Source organism: Aulonocara sp. 'chitande type north' Nkhata Bay, linkage group LG12 (genome assembly GCF_057382095.1).
Source record: "Aulonocara sp. 'chitande type north' Nkhata Bay isolate Kocher_YH1m ecotype deep benthic linkage group LG12, A_spYH_male_GT1.1, whole genome shotgun sequence".
Classification (NCBI taxonomy): domain Eukaryota; kingdom Metazoa; phylum Chordata; class Actinopteri; order Cichliformes; family Cichlidae; genus Aulonocara; species Aulonocara sp. 'chitande type north' Nkhata Bay.
Window position 1 is genome coordinate 26,422,169 of NC_141355.1, and position 24,877 is coordinate 26,447,045.

The window sequence follows — 24,877 nt, forward strand, 5'->3', positions numbered from 1 at the left end:
TTTTTTTTTTTATGCTATTTATTAGATTCTGTACACTTCATCAGCTAATGGATGAGAAAGCTCTTGCTCCTGGTTTAATCCATACTTCAGACCGCACAGAATACTTTAAATGCATCAAATTAATTAATTTATTTTTTTTATTAGACCCACTCACAAGTGTGTGTGTGTAACTTATCAATCTGTGTGTAAAGCAGAAACAAGGAAGTCATAATCTAAAAGAAACAGACATATTAATCCATTTAAAAATGAACGTCTTTAATTCGGAGCATTGCCGAGATAAGAAGGCTGGGTGTGTGGCACATGGTTTGCTTGATGCTACATCACAGGCACAGACAAGCTTTCACACATTCCTCCGCGGAGTAGATAAAACAACAAAGGGGATGTGCAGGAATGGGTGATGGTGGATGTTTGCCTCACCTCGAATGGGATCCTCTTGTTTTGCCCGGTCTCACTGAAGGCATGGGCGAGGAGAAACACATCATCTACTCCAACTCCCAGAGCCAAAAAGGGAAGCACCTGTGGCACACACACCCACAAACTTAATGAGCTCCTGCATGATTTTACCTCAGAGGTTCGCTATTCTAGGGGTAGCCACAAGTGCATATTATTATAGATACACACCCATGCAATATTTTTCAAATTCTGGTGCTAAGGTAAATTAAAATGAAGCGTCAAAACCTGTCTCCAGTGTCCAATAATATCTACTACATTATCTTCTGTACATTATTCTGCTGGTGTTGACCCACTTCAATTAGGCAATTTAAGAAAATGATTTTAAGTCTAGCAGAGACTTCAACTCAAGTCTACTAGCAGCTGCTGTGTTGACCTTTAGCCCATTGGGTCCAGTGGCATGTGTGTGAGTTACCTGCGTAGTGGCAGCATTGAAGGAAATGCCCAGGAGGGAGCAGAGGCCCAAACCAGCTGCCACTGACAACGTCACCAGGAGGACACCTGCCAGCCCCACAGCCCCCTGAGACTTGGCACAGTCCCATCGCAGCATGGTCAGGCATGCATAGGCCAGCTAGGCACAAACAGCAAGCAAACCATTAATCAATCACCCTTTTGTCTGTAAGTCCCTTCTCAGTTTCAAGCAAAGCAGAGAAAAATTGAATAAAATTTTCCTTCCCTCTAGTCTTACCATCAGAAGGTACCCACTGGCCACGCGGATAACACTTATGTCCGAAAAAGACTTGAGAATATCTTCCAGAGTGGTGGTTGTGAAAGATAAGACCTTCTGAGACGAGTTTGCTGACACGCTGTGCTGCACCGCCTGAAGACAAGACAATAGTAAATAAAGAGGAAGAAACTCTTTAAAATAGGATTAAATATCCTATATATACACACTATAAAATATATATGTATATAGATTAGAAATAATAAAATAGGTCACTTATAAATGAACTCTTAATGCAGCACCAGTAGCTCCATCAACATTTAAATCTGGTTTACTGACCAGTAAAGCATTTACTGGTTTGGAACTTTGCAACAAGATTTTCTTATCCCTATCTCATTTTCCCTTAATATACCAACTAGATCTGCATCAGCTATCAAAATACAACTAAATCTAATTTTAGCAGAATAGATAATTGACCAACCTTGCTGCCGCTTACTCAGTGGTATCTAAAATGCACATTCTGGAAAAAGGGAATTAATTTTCAGTGATTTAGCGCAAGCTGTCCCTCTTTTATGTAATATAACATCTTCCCTAGGTTTAAATTAACTAAATATTACAGGCTGTCTCTGAAAAAAAAAAGCCTTGAATCAGGAGGCTCTGCAGACAGTATCCTGACCTATTCCCTCTGTCTCTCTTACTATCTCAGGACAGACAGATGGCTTCGGCATTGAACTGCTGTTACTGCTCAGTGGGGAGCAATGACGGCTGACACACATTAAGAAACATGCTCTAGATCACACACACACACTCGCACCCACATGTAAACTTCCACATGTGTCTCACACATACCGACATATTCTTGCAGACACGCCTAAATGTGAATAATACAAATAAAAAATGCAATTTTTGGCATATTTTTTCACTTTGAAGCTTAAAAAAAATAAAACTATGTGTTTAAAAATATGATCACGTTTTGTTAAAAATCTGTGATTTCTGGACCCAAAGATAAATGACACACACACACACACACACACACGCACATTCATACACACAAGGTCACACCATGTGGAACAGAGGTTGGGGCCCCCAAAACAAAGACCAGATGATGTCACACATGAGCCACCAATGGGGCCACAGCTGGGAAAGCGATTGTGTGTGAAGTTGTGAGTGTGTGTTCATGTGTGATTGTGTGTAAGTTTAAGGGGGAGAGCGAGGAAGAAAAAGAGAGATATCCAGCACTCACTTAATGTATTCCAGACATGCTCACCCTGTTGCTCTATTGCCCCTCTCTACTCATGAGTGAGAGGAAAACTTTAGTCCTTTACCACACACCAACAGTGGTTTTAGTATCTATCAGGGGCCCCGGCTTTGGATGGGGCCTTCCCATGTTCACCTGTATCCGGTCTGTGATTTACAACGTGGCTATAGAGGACTTAGGGTAGATTTCGCTACTCTTTTCTCTTTCGTTCTCTCTTTTTCTGAATTTTTCTTGCTCTCATTTCTAAATTTTCTGGCCCTTACCTCAGAGTACCGCCTCTGCCAGGCTTCAAGTATAGCTGCAGCCTTTTCTTCATTCCAGTTGATGTGGGAAACCTCATCGTAGCCCCGAAAGTGCTCAAACATCTGCTTGGGAGTCATCAGCTGGAAGATGGTCTGCAAGGCCTGGGCACTGGAAGGGAGTTAAGGGGGAAGGTGGCAGAGAGAGAATGAGGGAGGGAAATGGGAAGGAAAACATGGAAAGGATGAGAGAACAAAAGGAAGGAGGTCAAGACTTCAGTGAGAACATCCCATCTAGAGAGGAAGCGTGGGGCGATGAGCAGGCTCTCTGGATTGTGGGAAATAATAACAAAATCAAAACTTGGACTTGCAAAGTTTTAGGCTCTTTGATTCACAGCGATGTCTAACACTCCATGAATATAAAGTAAAAATAAATTAGGTGTTCATCAAAATGATGGTCCCTCAAAAGCATCAAACCAACAGGGAGATGAGAGAATAAGATTAAATCATCCCAGGAAAATTTTTAATTTTTCAGTTTAATCTCTAATCCCAGAACAAAGAATGTGTTAATTTAAGCAGTAAAAGGGAAAGAAAAATGAAACAAAACCAAAGTCACATTGCCTGGAGCACATTGGATATCAGTCATCATAAACAATGATATATATATATATGGCAGCCTCCACTCTGTGTATATGTGTATATATATATATATATATATATATATATATATATATAATTGTGTATTTACATATTTCCTCACATGCATCCTCTCCCTCCCACATGCAAGCTCTCCTTCAGCCCTTCTATGGGTTGCTGATCTTAAGGACCAAGACATTGAGTGTAATGAAAAATGCACACCGCTAATGGGGTGATAAATTATGAAGGTAATAAAGTAATATGGCGGATTAGGTAATAATAAAGGACTCTGGACCAGAGTGCAGCTTTTTAACAGTAGTCTACTGAGTGGATTTATTTTCAAATCATAAAATTATATAAACCAAAGCAAAAGACATTTGCCCGTCTCTATGAATGTGTGCTGTGTAATATGGTGATAATCACAGTAATGGTGGCAGTTAGTAAACAAGGTGAAGAAGCTGAGTGCCAGCAGTAACAGCCCAACAGAGAGAGCAGCCATACTACACATATTCACTCACACACACGCAGACACACACAAGCAGCCAGGCACGCACAGACACTCTAATGACCCAACCTTGCCAGGAAAAAACACAACCACAAAACACAAACAACGCACCCCACTGTACTCCGTGACCAGTATGTGTGTTAATGTGTGTGCGTGCGAGTTTGCTTTGCACCAAAAGTGCATTTTAGCCTTAAAGTAGGAGGTCCACAAGCAAAAGATGTTACTGCTGCTGTAGCTGCTGTTGAAGAAACATTTTTCATTTCTATGCAAATTTCATGCTTTCTACTTACATAAACATCACACAAAAAGTGCAAGACTTTAATTTGTTCCCTTATCATGCGTTGAGCTTGTATGTTGTCGGACGGCATACAACCAAATCTTTAGGCTTTTACCTGATTCTTGTGCTGGAATTAAGTCCACATATCGCTGTATATTTGGACAAACTAGCCAGGCAATACATCACTCTGTGCATACACATGTGTGTGTGAGTGGGTAGTGTCCAAGCAGAGCAGCCAGAGCTGAGCAGGAACAGCTGGAGCTCTAAGATTTCACTGGAATTTGCTAATGACTGCAAGATTTATAGCACACAGCACACACGCAAATGTGCACGTGCTGCACAAGAGAACAAAAACCACACAGTCTGTCCAGAATACGCGCTGTCATGATTACTACAGTGTTTACGAAGAAGCAAGTTCGGTTATGTTACCTGAGCAGGGGTCCGCTGCCATTCTTGGTGGTCCCTCCAACAATCAGTTCCTCCTGCCAGTGCATGTACTTCCTGGCCAGACCATGGCAGCCTCCACTCAGAGCCCGTGCCACATCGAATGGCTGGAGCAATAAAAGCAATAACTGTCAACAACTAATCTCAAACTAAACACTTTACGTTTGAGCGAAACATATTAATACCCCACACTTATTGAGATATTCCGAGCCAAAAGCTTGAGGCTTGATGCATGCCCACCTTAGTCGAGTTCTTATTGGGCGCGGTGCGGGGGCAGTCAGGATCGGCTGGGTTCAGGCAGGGTCTATCCATGTAGCCGTGCCCAATGTCCGCTTTTTCTAACATCTCCTCAAAGATTTCCACGTGGTTTTGCTGTGGCAACTCCTCAAGGAATTCCTTAGGGTCAAAATTGGTCCACTGCACAAGTCCTTTGCCTCTGCAAAGGTTAAAGGCAAATGTTAGTGTGCTTTTATGATGCTAGGTTTCTGTTCCTAAGAATAGCTGCATTTGGATCCCCAAAAAGTAAAATCTTATAGTCAAATGACAATAAAAAATGTTACCTAAGCCATCCACTATATCCATTAGAGTTGACAGGTCAACACTAGATTCAAATTCTGGCCTATCTGGATGATTACAAAAGATTACCTTACACCTGTTTGAATGAAAGGTTTTGTTTTATGTTCTTAAACATTATCTGCCCATCACTTTTTATTTCTCATTGAAGGGAATAAAACCACAAAAAGATAAAAAGTTCAAGATTACATTTTAGCCGATGAAAAAGGCACAATTCTGATAACGGTAACTAATCTCTTTCTTGCTATGTAATAAGTGGCGATAATTTCCCATCATGCAAAAGCTGAGTTCCTGCTCCAACCCAGACCTCGTCCCTCTATGCTCTCTTTTCCTCACACATTCCGATCTCTCTTTTTCTCTCTGCCATTCAGACGACATTGTATGTGCTTAACCAGGCTTGGGTTATTATTCCCAGCCTCCCAACCAGAACATAGTAAAAACCTTATTTACCATCTAGGTCCAGACACTCACACTCACACAGATAGACACACATCCACGCACTCTGATGATGGTGACTCAAGCTGATACACCTTTACACATCGACAGAAACGCATGTATGCACTGATGAAGACGACGCACAATATGGGCATGCATAAACACATGCAGAGGTAAAGGTCTGCTGAGTATTACTGTAGCAGCAGGCCATTAGCAACAGAACGGCCAGACAATGGTGTGAGGCCCAGGGCTCGAGAGAAACCATCGCCAGCGATACGCATGCCAGCAACCACTACAATAGAGCCTTCAGAGGGGACGAGTTCAGGACACACACACACACTTGTTTCTCTGTGGTGTTTCTTTAGATGGGTTGAGTGTGTTAGAGCTGCCACTTATAAAAGGGGCTAATGCAAGATCCAAAGATTCACATCTCTTGTCATCTCTTTCTCATTATCACATTGCCACTGCTACTGTATACACTACCGTTATGAGCTGAGCTCAGCACTTCAGGTCTTATTGTCCCAACATCATCTGAATCAGTTTGCCAACTGGCCTCACAGTAGATAAAGCTATTATGTAAGCCCAATTAGGATTTGATCATTTGGCCATAAGCTTGGAAGAGTTTGGTCAATCCAATGATATGTAGTAATGATCACATCACAAATGCAGATTCTGTCTAGTCAAAAAGAGCTTTTAAGTACTTACGGGAGATAGCCTGTTCCAGGCTGGAGCTTAGCCCCCTCCCAGAAGCAGTCCAAAGGTGTGATGATGAGGCAGGGATGTAGCCTTTCTATGATCTAAATGGTTGAGCAAATAATAGAATTGACAAACACTAAAGAAGTAGCAACAATACAGAGATAAAAAGTAAAAAACAGAAAAACTATACACACTGTGCTGGTTGTGTCTCACCTGATTCAGGTGATGTGTTTCTGTGACTACTTCCCCTGATTTGTAGCATAAGTCTTCTAATTTCCATTGTCTGAAAAGGAGAAAAAGAGAGTGAAAAAGTCACTTGGATGAGTGACGAAACTTTTCATCCCAATGAGAATGCTTCATCCAGAACAAAAGTTTAACTTTTTCATCACCACATAAACACGACGAGTGCACCCAGGATCAACTGAACAAGGAATAATACAAATATATCCTTCATCATTACGAATTTCTTTGTGTTTGTACACACAGAATAATTGCTATATCTCGTCATGTACAGCAATGAATTCACTCAGAGATTACCACTTGAGGTGCATCGATTTGTTTTTTTCCTGCTGATTATAGTGTTGGCTGATATGATTTTGTTTAAATAAGCACAAGAGTTGATAGCATACAGAAAAAAGTTTGCACATGTGCACCACATTACAGCACCTTTCAGCACTCCTACTCAGACATATTTCAAAATAAATTGTTCCAGCTTGTAGGATAGAGCTTTTTTCATAAAGTAAAAGGGTTACTAAAAAAAATTATTTTTTGTGCCGTTCTGCAATCACACCTCCAAATGCTAGTTTGCAGGAGGGTTACTCCACTGTTGGGATCAGCTTATTCGTTTACTTCCAACAATGTTGAATGAGCTGAGCACATCGTGTCAGCGTTGTAGCTGAGAAATGTTGACTGACACACAAGTAAGAGAATTTATACCTGGACCTATAACAGGGCTACACTCACAGATTACTGGCCACTGTGTTAGAATAAAGAGGAAGCCAGATACAGTTATTGGACTAAAGATATTAAACTTGAATTAACTTGTCCAGAATTGGAAAACATGATGCTTAGATACAAAATGACAAGAGGCACGTTACCTGTTATAAAGGTAAACATGAACTCTGCTGGCTCGGATAGCTGACTCCAGGTGCTGCAGGAGCGCCTCCACAGTTAGAACATTGGCTCCCTCCTCCCGCGGCGTCTGGATCATCAGCTGAGGGGTAAACATGGCCTCCTCGCCTATCTTCTGTCTTGTATACTTGAGTTCCTGGTTCACACGCCCGCCAACTTGACAAAGAAGAGTGAAGTTACATATTTAAGGCTTTTGTGAAAACATCCAGACCATTATTGCATTTGATTCACAAAATCTTATTTAGTAAAGTTAAAGGTTAAGAAAAACTGCATGTAAGGGTTAGGGGCCAGAATTGTGCTGGCTTTGAATATGTGCTTAAAAAGTCTGTGTTTTTCTGACACAAAGGCACAAATATCTGCAAAATATAGACACAGTAAAGGTTAAAACACTGACTTTCGTTCTGGTTCTTCAAGTAAAACAGGAGTACAGCTGACTAGAAAACATCACACTGCTACCAGATCCATTCCAGATCATGCATACTTTTTTTATTGTAATGCATTATTTTGCTCTGAACTACAAGATAATAATAATGCACACACACAAACAGCATGGTGTGCTATAAAGTCTGCGACTCACACAAGAGATCCCCTGCTCGTTCTGCAAAGCAGACCCACAGACATCGCAGCCTGTCTGTGACATTATCTGACTTGTATCTTAAATAAAAGCACTCTCCTCACAGTAAGCTTGTAACACTACAATGGCAAACATCCCAAGTCCTTTGAATCCACAAAAGCAGCATCACCTCAACAAATCCACATTTCACAAACAGCTCAGTGTTTCTCCTTAAATTTGCTAACTTGTCAGCAGCGCCAAAACACGTTGTCTGCATTTGTGTGTGACACTAGTGTGTGTGTGTGTTTGATAGAGAGAGGCTGTCTTCCAGGCTTTGCTCCCAGTATCGTGGTGAGACTAAGCCCTGTGCGTGCGCTCTGAGCCCTGAGCTAGCCCGAGCTACAAAAGCAGCCTTTCAGACCCTTTAGCTGTCCAGCTCCACCCAAGTACATCCAAGGAAAGTCTGGCAAAGTATCCCTCACAAACACACACGCACACACATAAACACACACATGCATGCAAACGAATGCGGGCATGCAAGGATGGGCAGATATGAGCAAAATTATAAGGCAAATTAAATTTTAAAAAAGTACCAGAATTGTTTACGTTTTGTGTTCAGGTTTAAGATTCATGTGTCTTCATATGCATCCCCCAGTTTGGTGTGTCTGTTTCTAATTTACGAGCTGATAATTTGAGCCGTTCAGCGAAAGCTCGAGCAATTTATACTCATATTATTTCACTTGGTCACCCAGCCACACACATACACAAAACAAGAAAACTGTCCAGTGAGAGAGCAGACTGTGTGAAAAATCTGTAGCATTTTATTATGCCTTAATCCAATTTAACAATTCTGCTCAATCCGTGTAACAGTGGGCATGGATTGAATATTTTTTTGTCTACTGTAATGGCATTAAAGTTGAACATAAGCATGCCTGTTCTGCTGGGCTGGACCACCCAGTCAGACCAAGGGAAAAGGGAGAGATGGGCCATGTCTTGGGGCATTAGGAAAACACATTTGATTTCTTTTTTTCTGGACTCAAACAGCATTCCTATCTGAACCTGTCTGAATGCATGTTTATAATGCTCATCATTAATAGCAGGCCTAGGCTAACTGGAGCGACATGCTTTCCACTGCTAGGCCAGCTACAGAGGTCCGTTACACCAGCCCTCCCTTCAAAGGAAAGCGCACGGAACTGATTAAGATCTGACGCACACTGACAGCGCACTAACAAGTCGGCTTGTCTGATACACTCAACGCTCAAAGGCAATGCTAGCCTGAGGCTTGGTTTAAGTGCACTGCCAGGAGGGACAACGGAAACACGGGTATATGGAAAAAGGTGCATCCATCAGTCAATACCCTTCTACACGTGTGGAGATGGCACAGGGGGATGGGAGGATCAAGTTTAGAAAGAACCCACTGTCTGTTTTGAATTCTTTCCAAGTCGTGGACTGCCACCCAAAGATCCTGAGTTTACAGCAAGCAGCGAGGAATGGGACAAGTCAAAGGAATGTACTCTCCCGCTACAGGAAACAGCACATTACAGCCTCGGGCTTCGAGAATTCCACACTTCACGAGGTTACAAAGTTTTGGGGTCAACACTCACACAGCCTTGGGGTGAAATTAACACCCCAGCTGGACCAAGAAAACATGTATGTGTGTGCGCACACACTCAGCATACGTGCAAGCATGTGCACACGAGTGTGCGTGAACACACAGCTGTGTTTCTTCAATGACACATATTCCCATATTCCTTCTCCTAAGAAAACTGGTTGACCCCAGCATGTGTTGATATCTTGAAGGTGTCCCGCTCCAGGCTCAGCTGCTGAGACCAAAACAAAGTGGAAATAATTTTCAATCCCTCCCTTACCGGCCTCGGTCTCTTACGAAAACAAAAATCATTTGTAATGTTTTAGAGTGACATGAAAAGTACACATCCAAAATAGATAATTAAGAGAGTCTGGTGAAGTCAAATTGTACTATCCATCAACTGGTTTTGAGCCAAAATGCTTTCATTCCAATAAATCACAAAACTTATATGTATTCTGACAGAACTGGAATCAGCAAGCTGCTTTCTGGTTTTCAAAAGTCCAGTTTCTTCACCTGTGTTCATGAACTTAGGCTCCAGAAACTTGTGACAGAAATATTTTATTATTTTCTTACTTGTAATAGATCAAACTGCTAATCAAAGTAATCAGCAGCATATGACTAGTTAGTTATTTAGCTAATCATGTCTGTATTTATTTTTACTGAGTTAGTGCGCACTGTTGACTACATGGGTTTGTAGTGTATGAGTTATTAGTTATTAATGATTGACAAACGAAACCAAAAACCTTAGGAGAAGAGAAGAGAAGAGAAGAGAAGAGAAGAGAAGAGAAGAGAAGAGAAGAGAAGAGAAGAGAAGAGGCCTATGCTTGTCACTGTAGTGGAGCCCTCGGTGTGGGTATTCAGCATGTTGCATAACATTAACCCCTGGTCCCCCTATTCTCAAAGTAGAGGAATGGTGGGGGGTGGCGGGCACCAAAGGAGAGAAAGTAGGTTTCTAAGGAACTGACATCACCCCCTTCCTCCTTTCAGATCTGAACGCCCCCTCCTCATTCTCATTTTCTCTCTCTCTTTGCTCTATTCAGCTCTACACTGTGATTGGCCAGATCATGATGGCAATCAGCCCGGCCCCTCTGTCAAAGCCAAACCACCCCCCATATCCTTTCGCCAGCTTTCTCTCCTTTCCATGCAACACACAACAGCTTGTCCCCACCCCAGCACATCTCTTATGTCTGACAACGGAAGCAGCCCATAACTTTCGAGGAGAACACGCACCACCGGCGGCAACCACTCCTGTAACTGTGAGTGATGCTGGTATAATTCCAATCCCAATTATGTTCAGTGTACACCTGAACATATTTACACATCTATGAATAAATAGTCTGAAACACCTGACCTGCTCCACTAACTAAAGATTTGTGACATAATGTATTATATGTATTTGCATGCGGCTGAACACATCTCTGTGTGTGAGTGTGTGTGTGTGTGGGTGTGTGTGTCTGTTTGCAGAGAACGGATTAGCTGGATTAGCCCTCCATCCCAGCAGGCACCCCCTATGGTGAAGAGGAAGCCCCCCAAAACCAGGTCATCTCACTGCTACCAAGTCTACAGCGACCTCCCAAAATCTGAACCTCCAGTATTATCAAAGGGATAAAGAGACGACCACCCCATGAAACTACAACGGCATGTACTTAAAAAGCTGCTTTAAAAGTTGTGTAAAGAAAATCAAATTTAAGTTGATTTACACTGAAAAGATCTTTTAAACTTGGGAAGTGACACCTGTTGCATGAGACAGAAAAATGATGCTTTCATACAAGAGCTTGATATTTTGGGTTTCTCTGGAGTTTAGCAATACTGGTACTTAATGAATATTTGCAAAGGTATGAAAGGTTCTTACTGTGGTTTTTCAAGTTGTGCTTTCAAGTTTTCCATAGGCTGGTATTAAAAGATTGATATTATTAACCATTTTCTTTCTAATGAATCAACCCATAATCTCCTATAAAGACATTTTGGTATTTTCTGTTCAATTATTAAATAACTATAACATAAATATCCCATTTACCTACATACTGAGAACCTTATCCTAACTTTTGTCCTAAGTGAATTAATTCAACGCACTGAGCACAGGCACACACCTATTCATAGCAGGTCTCACAGTGGATGATATAAGCCAGAGTGAAAACCAAGAAGTGAAGTCAACAGGATTGCGAACTTGAAACATTATTGTATTAATACTTGGATCTGAGGAAGAGGAACACTTCTGCAGAATTCTTAAATGGTGGTTTTCTTCCTACCAAGAATCTTTCTTGGTCTGACCACTTAGTCAGGGGTGAAGACTTCTTCGTGGAGATGCTCAGTCAGTGATAAGAAAATTTTCAGTCCATAACAACATCCAGAACTTCTGACACTAAAGTAATGTAGGCAGCAGAGCAGTTTGCCAAATCCTCCTGTAGGTTTAGGAGTCAGACGATGGTTTTCATTTTCCGTTTTAGCAATCCTATTTGCAGTACTCTTGTCAAAGTTTGTTACTTGATCTCCACCGGTTCTGTATACTGCCATTTCTTATTACATTACAAACTGCAAAAAAACAGCGACCTACAAAATCTTTGCAGTTTTCTAGCAACACTCCTTTAAACTTTCAGGCAGGTGCTTAGAGGCAGCCTTGGGCTATAGGAGTCCTAAATCCTGAGGCAAAGTTTGAGGAGTATAGAGAAAAATTATATAACTCTTCCTTTCTTTTTGTCTTCCAACATAAAATTGCACAAGAGACAATAAAAACATTTGTCTTTTTTTAAAATGATAAGAATATTTCATCTTTAACTCCATGCCGTTGCACACAAGGTCATCTTTTTCTCATTGGTAGTTCAGTTATGTTTAAGACATAGTTTTATTTAGACTATGGCTGATTTCAAACTTTCTCATGAGGTTTGGAAAGAGAGTATATACTAATATAATAAAAATACATCTGTTTGCATGTTCTCCCCGTGTTTGCGTGGGTTCCCTCCGGGTACTCCGGCTTCCTCCCACCGTCCAAAGACATGCAGCTTGTGGGGATAGGTTAATTGGATAATCCAAATTGCCACTAGGTGTGAATGTGTTAGTGAGTGTGAATAGTTGTCTGTCCCTATGTGTTAGCCCTGCGACAGACTGGTGACCTGTCCAGGGTGTACCCCGCCTTTCGCCCTATGACAGCTGGGATAGGCTCCAGCGCCCCCCGCGACCCTGAAAAGGATAAGCGGAAGCAAATGGATGGATGGACATCTGTTACTTGGCTATCTTGGTCATTTATTTGAACTTGCTTGGTATCTGCTCCTGGTCACACTGCTCAGGTAGTTTCCCACAGTAGGTCTGTCCAGTGACATCTCCTACTTCCTGTTTGTCTCCCATTCAGCTGCTACTGTCAATAACCTGCTTTGATCACTAAGAGGACCCCACCTGTTTCTGTCCTCCACCATTTGTCTGCTTTCTCTTATCCATCTGCTGCCACGGCTCTGAGTTCATCTTTTTTCTTAGATTTTCTGCTGCTCCCATTTTCTGTAGGATATCATCACTGCAATGTGACAGACCCTCTCAATAAAAGTAGATAAACATCAACAGATCTATGCTAGAATGCATTTGTTTATCACTTTATACACCGATCTAAAATATTTAGCTGCAGCGGGGAAAAAAAGTGGCATAGATTTCTGTCAAAGCATTGTCAAAAAGTGTTAGAGAATTGTTGAACTGCAGGCGGGCACAAGATTATGATCAGCCCGCCACAGGAACAAGCAAGAAAGAAGTCCAGGCTTTAATCCAGGAGCACACAGAATATGAGGACAGGGTTTGATGAGAGGAAAAAGAGAGACAGGAACTGGCAAAGGAGATGCCAGTGTGTAAAGAGATGCAAAAGGCTCAGAACAACTTTGCGAGCAGGAGAAGGAGCGCTCACTGCAGCAGCACGCACAGCAATCCACAGAGCATTAACAGCAGTTTCCAATGTTCACTCTGCAATGCAGGTGTGCACACAGCCACAAATATGTGGTGAAAGGCCTTACTGGGAGCCGAGACCCTATCTGACCCGTGGTGAGTTCCCCTCACTTGTACTGCTCTCCCTCCCTTGCACTCTCTTTCCCTCCCTCCTGTCAGCTTATAAGAAGAGGGGGCTGCCACACAGAGAGGGGAGTGTAAAACAATCGTGGTCAAGAGTGGAAAACTGTGAAATAAAAAAATGAGGAAAAAAACATGAGAGTGACAGAACGGAGACTGGAAGTCCTCGGGCTGGCAGCTGTAGCCGAGGGTCTCCTCATGCAGCAGCGCACCCCCGAAACACTCCGACCCCCGACACACCCCAGCTGCCAACCACTGCCCCCAGAATCCCCACCCATACCACCAAACCTCACCCCCCAACTACTGCATTACCATATGTATAGCTCCCCTCTCCCCTGATTATGCTAATCACCTGTCCGGCCTCTGCGGCCCCTAAAATGGGTGTATTTAGCAGTCGGCTGGCTCCCAATGCAGCTTCCCCTGGGCCCGAGGTGTACATTCACACACTCCTCAATGGGCAGATTCTTCCACGTTGCTGCCTTCATTCAGGTCCCTCTCGCCTCTCCCACCCCCCACGAAAAAAAAAAAATCCTATTCAGTGCCAATGGATTCAGAGAGCTGTGTAAAGAGTAGTTGGGGAAGGAAACATTGACAGAAAGTCTGTTTTTGTAGCATGTGTGCATGCAGTGGTTGTAGTTCAATTAAAAGTGATGTCATAATGCAGCCAAACAGACATGGCAGATCTGAAGCCACCATCACTAAAGTGACGCGAAAGCTTTATAAACTCTTCAGCGATAGTACACCTCTTACTCTGATAAAGTCTAGCCGATTTTACCCATGAATTCTGTACATTTTTTAGAGAATCAAACTGAGTTATTTTCTACAGTTGTCTGCTTCATAAAACTGTAAATATTCTGTTTGGTTTTATAGAGGGACCTGCTTGAATGCAATGCAAAAGATGCACCACACGTTACGCTCACTCACTAGCGGTGAATGCCGGTGATAATTGTGTGGTTTCACACATCTGTAAAATCTGAAAGCACACGTACTTTGTTCCAGGAAGCTGGCAGGTAAAGACCAGATAATGTCCAATTAAACTGCAGCAGATTTTCTGCATTCTCAGGTGTGTGATAATGAAGAAAAAAAAAAGACTCCAGGACAGGGAAAAAAAACCCCATCACATTCTGTATTCTTCTGCAGTGCCTGTCAAATTTAAGCCAGCCTTTTGCTGCATTTACAGCCTTGTGATTGGCTCACAACCAAACCATAACAGACCGTGACATGAGCCTCAACAACCAATCTCAACTAGCTATCTCTTTGTCATTTCCTGTAAAGATGGTCAATGATTTCAGGGATCCCAAAAAGAAACCACACATTCTTGAGTGTGCAATAAAGGACACAGAAACAGTATGAAAGTAAGACAAAGAAAAACCAACAGGATCTGTATTTGTTTTTTGAGATTCACGGCTACCACCCTCATAATTCAACTATTATTCCATCTTACTAATAAATCAAGGAACCTCTGAACTTGCATCTGTTCTGCACTCATCACAACAACCAGTCGCCCAGTCTGTTTTAAACATGGGCAAACTTAGTACACTGCTGGGAATCTGACTTGCTCAGATTCCCAGCAGTGCACCCACCGAGTTTAAAACAGACAGGATGTTGAGGTTATTTGGATAAGGGGTGATCTCATTTTTGCGTTCAGGGCATCTCATGGACCTTCTGTGTCTTGCTTGCTCGTGCAGCTTTCTGGGATGTATCCATCACTTTGTGCCTGACAAAGGTAAGAGTGAAATGCACTACAACTTTCTCTTTTTTTGTTAATGGCAATTATCATCTAGTTTATAAGTCCAGCAAATGGTGGTTGTTTATACTCCATTCTGTTATGTATAGGTCTGCCCAACAACCAGAGCCAAACTTTTACAGAAGGGCGGATTATAGTGAGAGCACTGGTCCCTTTATTTTGAGGCAAAGTGTTTATGGTTTACATGGATCACAGTATTAGGGTCTGTGGTGAAACATGTTATTTGGTGAAATTCATACATTTTTGAATGAACATATACATTTACAATGTATGTATTAATAATTCACACAGTAAATACATCAACTATAAAACAACTGTAAATGTGTATGAAATAGTTATTTTGAAACAAGAAGATGGAAGATATATGAAACTGACCCAACTCGATACTTTAATGTGCATCTAACCTAAATATCAAACCCGTGCATTCAGCTACCTTTGTCACTGTAAGTGTTGTTTTTAAACCAAAAACAATCTCAATCCATTGTAAAAAGCCTAGAAATACATATTAAATGATCATTTGCACACACAGTGAATGTGTAGCTAGCTAGAAATCAGCGCTAGTATAGACACAGACTATACTAGAAAACGCCTGCAATTTGTTCTTCTTGCTGAATTAACTGCTGACAGTCAAGACAGATTTCCTAATTTTTTTTGTTTTCTTCTGGAAAGGGTCATGCAATGGGGGTGAGTGACAAATTAGAGAATGACATTTAGTGACTGATAAAACCCAGCATGACAGGAAGAGTTCAGACTGAAAGACAGCACAGTGGTGTCCAAACTTGAAGAGCATTAGAAGTATACAAAAGCTTCCCATTTCTGGGATCCTGTGATGGACTTGAAATCTATCCAATGTACTATAAGCAATACTTATTGCTCTGTGTCAGCTCCAGTAGGCCCTAGACCAGGGGTGTCAAACTCAAATACACAGTGGGCCAAAATTCAAAACTAAAACAAAGTTGCGGGCTAACGTTAATATTTATTGAAATATATTTATTCCTCCAGATATAAGAATGAATCTTTTCTAATGGACTCAAACACGTTTTGCTGAAAAACTGAATATGGAACAAGCAAAGCTTAATACTAAACAATATATATATTAGCTGTATAATACCAGTAGGCCAGCTCTAATAGTAATTTGGTATGGCTTCGCGGGCCAAATGTAATTAGGCTGCGGGCCAAATTTGGCCCGCGGGCCAGAGTTTGACACCTATGCCTTAGACCCTCTGCAACATAGGGTGGGTGAGCAAATAATAAAATGGACAAATGCACAGGTCCAAAAACACTGGAGTAGTGCACGTGCCAGGGAACAACGAAGTAGAAAATGTTTAAGTGTAAACATGGTCTTTATAACACCCAGTGCTCTTTATGCAGATAGGTTACAGTGCAAGAGACGATTTCACTCAGTTGCATGCTGATTCAATCTGGAGCTCCTGACTTTTCAATCATCTGACAGAGGAAATGTTATCTTTGTATCTTTATGTCTTGCATGTGCATGTGTGGTACTTGTGTAACTGCCGTGGTTGCCAGATTCTATGACGACGTGCTGCAGGAATTGCAATGAAATATACAGCTACGTATGTAACTGTGGTGTGCCAGAGGGGCTAAAAAAAATAAAATAAAACAAAATACACACACACACACACACACACACACACACACACACACACACACACACACACACACACGCACACACGCACACACACACATACACACAGTTGGAAATGTTAGCGAGAAAATTTCTCTGCTCTGCAGTCTGAGAAGCATCAATCCACACCCCAATCTCTCTTTCCTAGTGTACGGTAGGCACTGCAGCCAAAACACAAACACACTACTGCTACTATACTCTTGCTTCTTCCCTCACTCAGTCTCCTCTCCAACACACACACACAGACACACGCACACACACACTCTCCCTCTGCTGTTTTGTACAGAAGGGTGTTTCTCCACCCTTCTGGCAGTCATCGCTGTGAGGGAGGGAACAGAGGAAAGGGGAAGAGGGAGGGAGAGGAGGCGAGGGGAGGGAAGGGAAGGAGGGAGGCCAGACCACCCTGCTCTCATGGCAGGGCTGAGTGTTTACATTGCCGTGGCTCACTCTGTAATACATCTGGCATTCTGAGGCCACTCTCTCTCCAGCCAGGGACGGGGGAGTGGTGGGAGGGTGGGGGGCAGGAGGGGGGGAAAGGAGGCTCGGGTAAAGAGAGAGACCTTTCTGGCAGAGAGAAAAAGAGAAGAACAGAAGAGAGAGAGAGAGAGAGAGAGAGGGAGGTAGAGGGGGAGAGTAATTCTCTCCACAGTCTCCTGTGGTCGGTCATTCGCAGGGCTCTGGTTTTTGAATAAGAGCGCCTGAAAGAATGCAAAATGTAAACAGAGTGCTTGGAGGTATCTCAGGATGTTGTTTATGAATGGGAGCATGCTTGCCTTGGGAGCACACACACACACACACACGCCCGCACACACGCGGGGAACGCTTGACGAGCAAATTTTTAAATGGTATTTCACATTCACTTTTGCCAGGTAGGCCTAATATACACAAAGCTGTTTTCAAACGCTAGCTTGAGAAAACAGCGCAGCGAGTCTGTGTACAGTATCAGAGGCGCAATGTTTCCCCACACTAAATCCCTCACCAGCCAGCCTGCACTTTTCATCAACTCGTAAAGTTTAACACAACACACTGGAATGTTATTCCTTATAGAGGGGTTTAATCATGTTTGTAGTGAACTGATAAACACAAACTCAGCGGAGTGCAGTTTGGAACAAGCGCGCATGTGTAGGTGCGCTCACGTTTGAGTATTACTGTATACATTTGATGTCAGGGAGCGAAACTGATGAGGAGAGAAGAATAGATGACTCTATGTCGTGTATGCCGCGCTAACTAGGGAGAAATATTGCGTGTGGGGGGGGGCGTTTGTATGTTTGATCGCTTGCTGCTGCTTCTGCTGAAAGAAAGCTGCAGGAGGTGTAGTGTGAGAGAAAGAGTGAAAGGGAAAGAGAGAAAAAGAAAGATAAAGGGAAAAAAAAGATACTACCAAAATAGACTGGCATGCCAACCCTGCTCAACCACCCACTCATTCACAGAACCAAAACTCCAAAGCCTCTTTCTGCGTACATGTGTGTGTGCACATGCACCCATGCATGTATCTATGCTTGTATACACATCAAAAGCTGAATAATTCAGCCATGCAAACCACAATCCTCTCAGTGGAGACACCACATTCAGGGCACTCCTCCTCCTCCACAAAAAAGGATGTCAAGGCTTCTTCTGCATGCACTTAACATTATACTGCACCCTTTTCCACTGCCATTACCAGCAAAACAACAAAACAACCACCAGCTCTGTTGACTCAGTTCTTAATCATACTAGATACAAAACAGACACGGAGGAACGGGCAAGGAATGGCTTTAGAAAAAAAATAAAATAACAACAACAACATTTGATCCTATCAGACTGGATTTTGAAACCTTAAATCCGGCTCCACACAAACATAGCCTGGCACCACTGTAACTGTTACCATACTGATTTCAGGGACAGGCTAGAGGCGCTCCACTTTCAATTTAAAAGGAAATTAAATTGTGAAATTTCTGCAGTATGACTTTGAAATTACTCCCTCTGTGACATGTCGCTCCTTCAAGTGTATTCTGTCGTTGAAGCTGGAATGATGATGTGCGCTGTTGTTGCACTTGGATATTTATTTGACATAAAATTATTATACAGTAATTCAGAGATTAAATAAAAAATAGATTCACTGCCCTCTGCTGGAGAAGAGATTTTAAAAGTTTGATCAGAAACTCACAAAACTGAATCATCACACAATGAGAAAAGAGTGCAAACTCGAAACAAAACAGCTGGCACTGAGGCGCTCTATTATACAGTAGGCATACACATGCGACATGCCCGCACGTGAACATATACAAACAGTGACCGGTGACAGCTGCGACCTTTGCTGCAGTTCCTCCACCCCCCCCCTCCCACTTCTGCTGTGAGTCTTCACTCTGCACCCAGGCCACAGGGTGAGTATCAGGTAAGGTTTTAAATAGTGGGGCCTCCACAAGATGACCTCAGGGTCTCAGGGGTCTACCCCAGTGGCCCCCAGCCTCTGCACTTATGCCCCCCAAGAAAGCACTCCGGGACCGAGGCCCTCCCCTCAGTCTGCAACCTTGAGACTACAATCCACTGCCCTGTGCCCCAGTCCCAGCCATAAATCTGGAGACCACAAGCTCTTTTTAAACTTGAATCATTCATATAATTGCCATACATTTGATATCAGACACAACTGTCAGGCAATTACACTCTTTTTCCTTCTTGGTAATAAGTTTCCATAGGGGAAAGAGATTCAATTTTCCTTAACCAATCATTACGGAGCAAAGTGTCTGACTGGATGTAATATATTTCTAGGTCAACACTGATGTGTAGCCATGTCAACATGTCAGTGGTTTTAAGATTGGAGCACAGCTAAGTTAAAATAAACTCTGACATCGGTCAATACTGCAAAAACATGCCGTTTACGTAGCAGTCGCCAGTGTTAACACGAAGCCTCTGTCTTCTCCTCCAGTTACTGTTCTTCACTTATCCTTCATCAAACCTCTTTGGTCCACAGATTCACAATTCTGGATCCTGAGGTGTGATGAGAACAAAATGCAGCCACTTAATTCATCCTCGCTTCAGTCTAGGCTGAATCTATAGACTAAATAAAACTCCAGCCATGATTACCCCACAGCTCCACATCGTCGGCTTCACCCCTGGCTTCAACTTCAACCCTTGCCCAGAGCTCAAGCTTCAAAAGCCCCAACTTCCAAACCATCCCCTCCCTGCGTCTCCTCTTCCCAATCAGCACAGCTCCATAATCTCCAGCCTTTCTCTCCGCAAAGAAACGGAGCAAAAGAGAGAGGGGCTGTCCTACAGGAAGGCCAATGTTTATGTGATACTGTTTTAATTAGTGGCAGGCAGTGCTCCTATTTTCTTTACAATTTGGCCTGTTTTTGCCATAACCTAGAATGCCAAGGGATGGCTCCATTTTCCATTTGCAGCCAGGAGGAAACCTAAAGGACTCTCATTCCTCGCTTATCCATGTCTCTTCTCCATGAATGTGGCTTATTGTTAATCACTGCAAGATCATCTAGATGATCTTCAGGTTTAAGCTGAGGATGCATCTGAGGTCGCAAGCCAGTGAGCATGTTTTCCAACACTGAGGAAAGCACACAGAGAGCTTCAGACCACAATTGTGTGTGGGGAGACAGTACACCACAATACTACAGCTTCCTGTTTGAACTAATCATTTCCTGTGAGTGGATATAAACACAGAGATTGTCTGTAGTGTGGATACAATCTGCCCTAAATAGAAACCACGGTCACTTTGATGTTTTCTAAGTGGGAAAACAAGACTGAAAATCTTACGATCTTGCCCCGATTGTTAAGTAAAGAACAAACTTCCATGCATCCTCAGAGGTCTGACACCACTGCGTCTTTGTGCAGGCATGCATCTCACTCCCAATTGGTCTCTGTCACTTTGTCTAATAAACAGAACTTCCTGTGTCAGAGTATTTATAAACAGTGCTGAGTGAGCACTGTGTGAGAAAAGACAATCCCTGCAAAAGCTGTGGCACGTGACCTACAAGCTAACTGCAGTAGAGACTTAACGGCGGTCTGCCGGAGACCTCAGCTGCTCTGCAGCTATCAGAAAGCAGGTGACGACCGACACGACACGAGATCGCAAACGTGAATGTTGCTCCGGTCAACACTGGAGGAGCTGAGAGATCTGATGGGAGCTGGGCTGTATTGTATGAGCGCACGCATCCACAGGCCACACAGCTTCCACGTGGGGTCGTCCATGGGTCGCCTGCAGTTCCAACCAAATGAAACATAAACAGGCACTCTGTCCTCTCCTCTTTTTCCTCTCGGACGATGGGCCAGTCCCCCAGCACGGCCCAGCACAGCGTTCCACGGTCCAGGCAGAACTAATCTATCCCTCAGCTGTGCAGTCTAATCTAAACAAACAGATCTCTCCCTACCAGCATCTGGAACCCCTCACTTATCGGGATGTAGAAAACCACAGCAGCCCTGTCTTGTAGTCAGAGCCTGTGTACGAGCAGGGGTTCGCATCTTGGTGTGAGCCAGTATGAGACCATTTTGTAGATGCCTACCAGAGGTCACTACACTACTTGTGTGTCAGTCAAGGTCAGGTTCAGTTCTGTCAACACCAAAATTTATTGGTGGAACAAAACAAAAGTGTACAGTCACTCTGGGTTTGAGTATCCTGAATTTGATGCAACACCAGCAGCGCTAAACTTGCAACAGAATCAGCTGAAACATCTGAAAATGCTGATAAATCACAAGTTACCAGACCTTGCAAGGACAAAAAGGTGCAAATAATAATGGGAAACTGAGAAAATCTAAAAATTCTCACATTTGAGAAGCTACAAGAAGACCGTTTACCTACTGAATCAATAACTCTGAAGCTATAGCTTTTAGTAATTTTAACCTCAGTACTCTGAAGAAGCTGAAATAAGTCTACAGTTTGCACTTGCAATGTATCTTGAAGCCAAAAGACTTCATTGCTGTCCTTTTAAATATGCTTTAAATAAAAAGTTTGCCAAAATGTTTCTAAACCCCGTTCTTTGAGAAGGGCAGCAGTATGAGAAGGAAGACGCCAAAGTGATGCTCTTAGTATTTTTTAGTAATTTTTGTTAAAATCCCACACAGCGTTTAAAATTAAATCAAACAGGCAACAAAACGGCGACAGGTCCCTGCAAATCTTTGATTTATTCATTTTTTTACATAAATTACAAGAAGTTATAAATATATTACTAATTCATTTGAGCACTTGTGTGTAAGAGTAAAGGATGCACTGTGAAGTGTGCAATAATATTCAGTTCCAAAAGGTGCCGGTCACTTTAGTATACGCGACCGTGGTCAGACATGTGAAAGGGTGTGAAAACAGTGCGATCCTCTGAGTATAATCAGGATTCCTATCCCAAAGAGGCTCCCCTCTGCCTAAACTGTTGCCAACTGCGCCTGCGCCGCAGATTAGAAGAACACGCTGTCTGTCAGACCCCTGCAGCTGCACGCAAGGGGAGAACAGCCAACCCCGGGCAGGAGGTGTGGTGTTTGATCTGTACAGGAATCAGTTTGCTTTAGTGCTTGATCTTGTTAACTTTTTTTTTTAAACCTGAGACAAAGTGGTTTAAAAAAGTTAAAAAGGCAACCACACAAGCACACGCTAAAAAAATGCATTCATTTTTATAACCAAACAGTACTCCACTTCAATTTCTCAACAAGTCTGCTCCTCCATTCATGACTCCTACAGCCAACTCTACCCATAAGCGCAGGAATGTGGATCAAAGGAAAGGAAAAAAAGCTCAGCCCATTCCCCTTAAACCCCCCACAAGCACCACCCATATGCACAGTTTCTTTCTTCCTTATATATTTTCACTCTTCATAAGTTGTTTAGGAATTTCAAAAACAAGGAAAACTAACAAATGTTCCATCCACCCCGCAAACACGAGTTCCTGCCCTCACTCCGCTTTTTCCCTGCAGCCAGAGACAAATCTTTTTGGAAAGTTGAGAGCTGTCCAAAACGGGACCACACACAGTCAACTGCTGGGGGCAGGCAGGCAGACACACACACGCGCGCACACACACACACACACACACACTCACACACATCTCACAAAATGGCGGCTTTCACAAAAATTTCTTCTACCCCGAAAGCCCCTTATGAACTTAATTACAACTTGTTATGAGCATAGTTACACTCAGCCCTTGCACATCTTATGTGTGCATCTAGAACGGTTTTAGAAGCTAAGTGTGTTGGGAATAGGCAAGTATTTTCAAGTTTTGCTTGGGTGCTTGCCAGCACCTATACAATAAACAATCCCCATACCTACTTCATTAAGTAACACCAACAAACCTTCTTCCTCCAAACTAAACTGTGTCAAATTCTTGGAAACATGCAATATGAAGTCAAACAGTTTCAAAAGCACTGAAATAAAGAAAAGTCCCAGCAGGTCACACTTAAAAACATCATGAATTGCACAGCTTGTCAAAAAACAAAATAATCAAGAGCGTCTTACCTTCCACCCAGAGTTTCTCCACATCCGTTTCCAAATTAGCTGCCCGTAAGCCCACAGCAAAAGCTCCAAAAATCATGAGGCCAACAACCAAAAACTTTCCGCAGTTCTTTTGAATGTAACAGCCCAGCCTAAATAAAAGTCTCTGGAACTTCGCTCTCAGCCACAGAGGTGCTTTCCTCCCAGTTGCCTTCCCCTATGATAAGACAAGAGTCCCAGAGTTACTGTCAGTTAACAGACAAAGCACCATACTTACCTGCTCAGGTGAGGCTGTAGGGTTAAAGACAAAAGATTTTATGGTATACATGCAAATAAGCTACAACAATAAATGTGTCCACTTAAAAGAACCTTTACAGCTTTAAAGTACAAGCCTCTCTTTGATCAAAGAATCCCACCTGCTCTCTTTTCAGTAAGACTGCACATTTACCTACAACCGGGGATCTAAAGTCAGAGAGCTGGGATCTTCCAACACATCCACTAAATCCCTCTGCTAACCTTTATTCACTGAAAAACCACAAATCTGCTGGGGATCCTGGGCAGTGCTGAGGACTCCCCAGAGTGCGAGCTACAGGTCCTGTCAGATCAGAATCCTTAGCATAATACATGCACTGGGAAGGTACCAACATTCCCTGTCACTTCACAGCCACAATAACCAGTTGTGAATACAAATAATAATAATAATAATAATATTAATATATATATAATTTTTTTTTAATAGTCCAAAATAAGTACATCTGGACCTCCAGAGTAGACACAGGTAAACAGGACATAACTGTCAAACCACAACTACTAAGCAGGCTCCCTTGTGTCTTTGTTCTACTCTTTATGTAAAATGGCCATTGGAAGCACAATACTGCTGTTAGTAGCAGACTATAAGTCTTAAAAGACAGAATAAAATAAAATACTGAATGCACTGTAGACCACATGCTCCCCACTTGACAGAAACTGTTACATTTTGAGGTGTAGTGTGATTGCTACTGAAGTAACCTGCACGCACACATCGCCCGGTGATATTAAATACCCTGAATCGGCGCATGTGGTAAAACCACAAATACCACCACCACGCACTCACACGCGCTCTCCCCGTCTGGCCGCTCGTGTGTTCCGGCCTGCACGGGGAAGTGAAGGAGCTATCACGGGGAGGAATCACAATATTTGTGAACGGAAGAGGGCAGCCACATGGATTCTTTACTTTCCTCCTCTTTACACGAGTCACCCAAGTTTAGACAGTGTCACCGAAACTCTTTAAAGCTTTGGGTGCTCCGCGTAAAAGAAAGGCTGGATGTTATGAAACGGTCAATGGCAGCGTTGCCTGCGAGAGTAAAAGCTGCATGTTTTTTGCCTGGTGCGGGACTGCTCTAGGTTGGGGATGCACTGGAAACAATCGCGTGTTTGTACTGGGGAAACGGGCACTTAGAACTTGCAGCACATCTTTCATCATAAGCCGGTTGCATCGGAAGAGTCGCGTGAAATCAAACACAACTACTTTGCGCTTTTCTGCAACCTTGCCTTACCGCTGTGTACCCCGTGCCCAGCCCGTCCCGTTACCTAGCAGCGACTGGACAGTTTGGCCACA

General features: G+C 42.8%; 1 protein-coding gene across 2 annotated transcripts in view; it reads right to left on the bottom strand.

Annotated features, from left to right (window-relative positions):
- Window positions 1-24,877, bottom strand: part of ptch1 (patched 1) — a 95,620-nt gene that overhangs the window by 24,858 nt on the left and 45,885 nt on the right. For both annotated transcript variants that reach the window (XM_086314677.1, XM_086314676.1), the window contains exons 2-11: window positions 23,305-23,497; window positions 7,275-7,464; window positions 6,391-6,460; window positions 6,187-6,278; window positions 4,714-4,909; window positions 4,459-4,580; window positions 2,636-2,783; window positions 1,139-1,270; window positions 866-1,021; window positions 418-516 (exon numbers count right to left, since the gene is read on the bottom strand). In XM_086314677.1, the coding sequence (XP_086170803.1) occupies window positions 418-516; window positions 866-1,021; window positions 1,139-1,270; window positions 2,636-2,783; window positions 4,459-4,580; window positions 4,714-4,909; window positions 6,187-6,278; window positions 6,391-6,460; window positions 7,275-7,464; window positions 23,305-23,497 (1,398 nt within the window). The remainder of the gene's footprint in view (window positions 1-417; window positions 517-865; window positions 1,022-1,138; window positions 1,271-2,635; window positions 2,784-4,458; window positions 4,581-4,713; window positions 4,910-6,186; window positions 6,279-6,390; window positions 6,461-7,274; window positions 7,465-23,304; window positions 23,498-24,877) is intronic.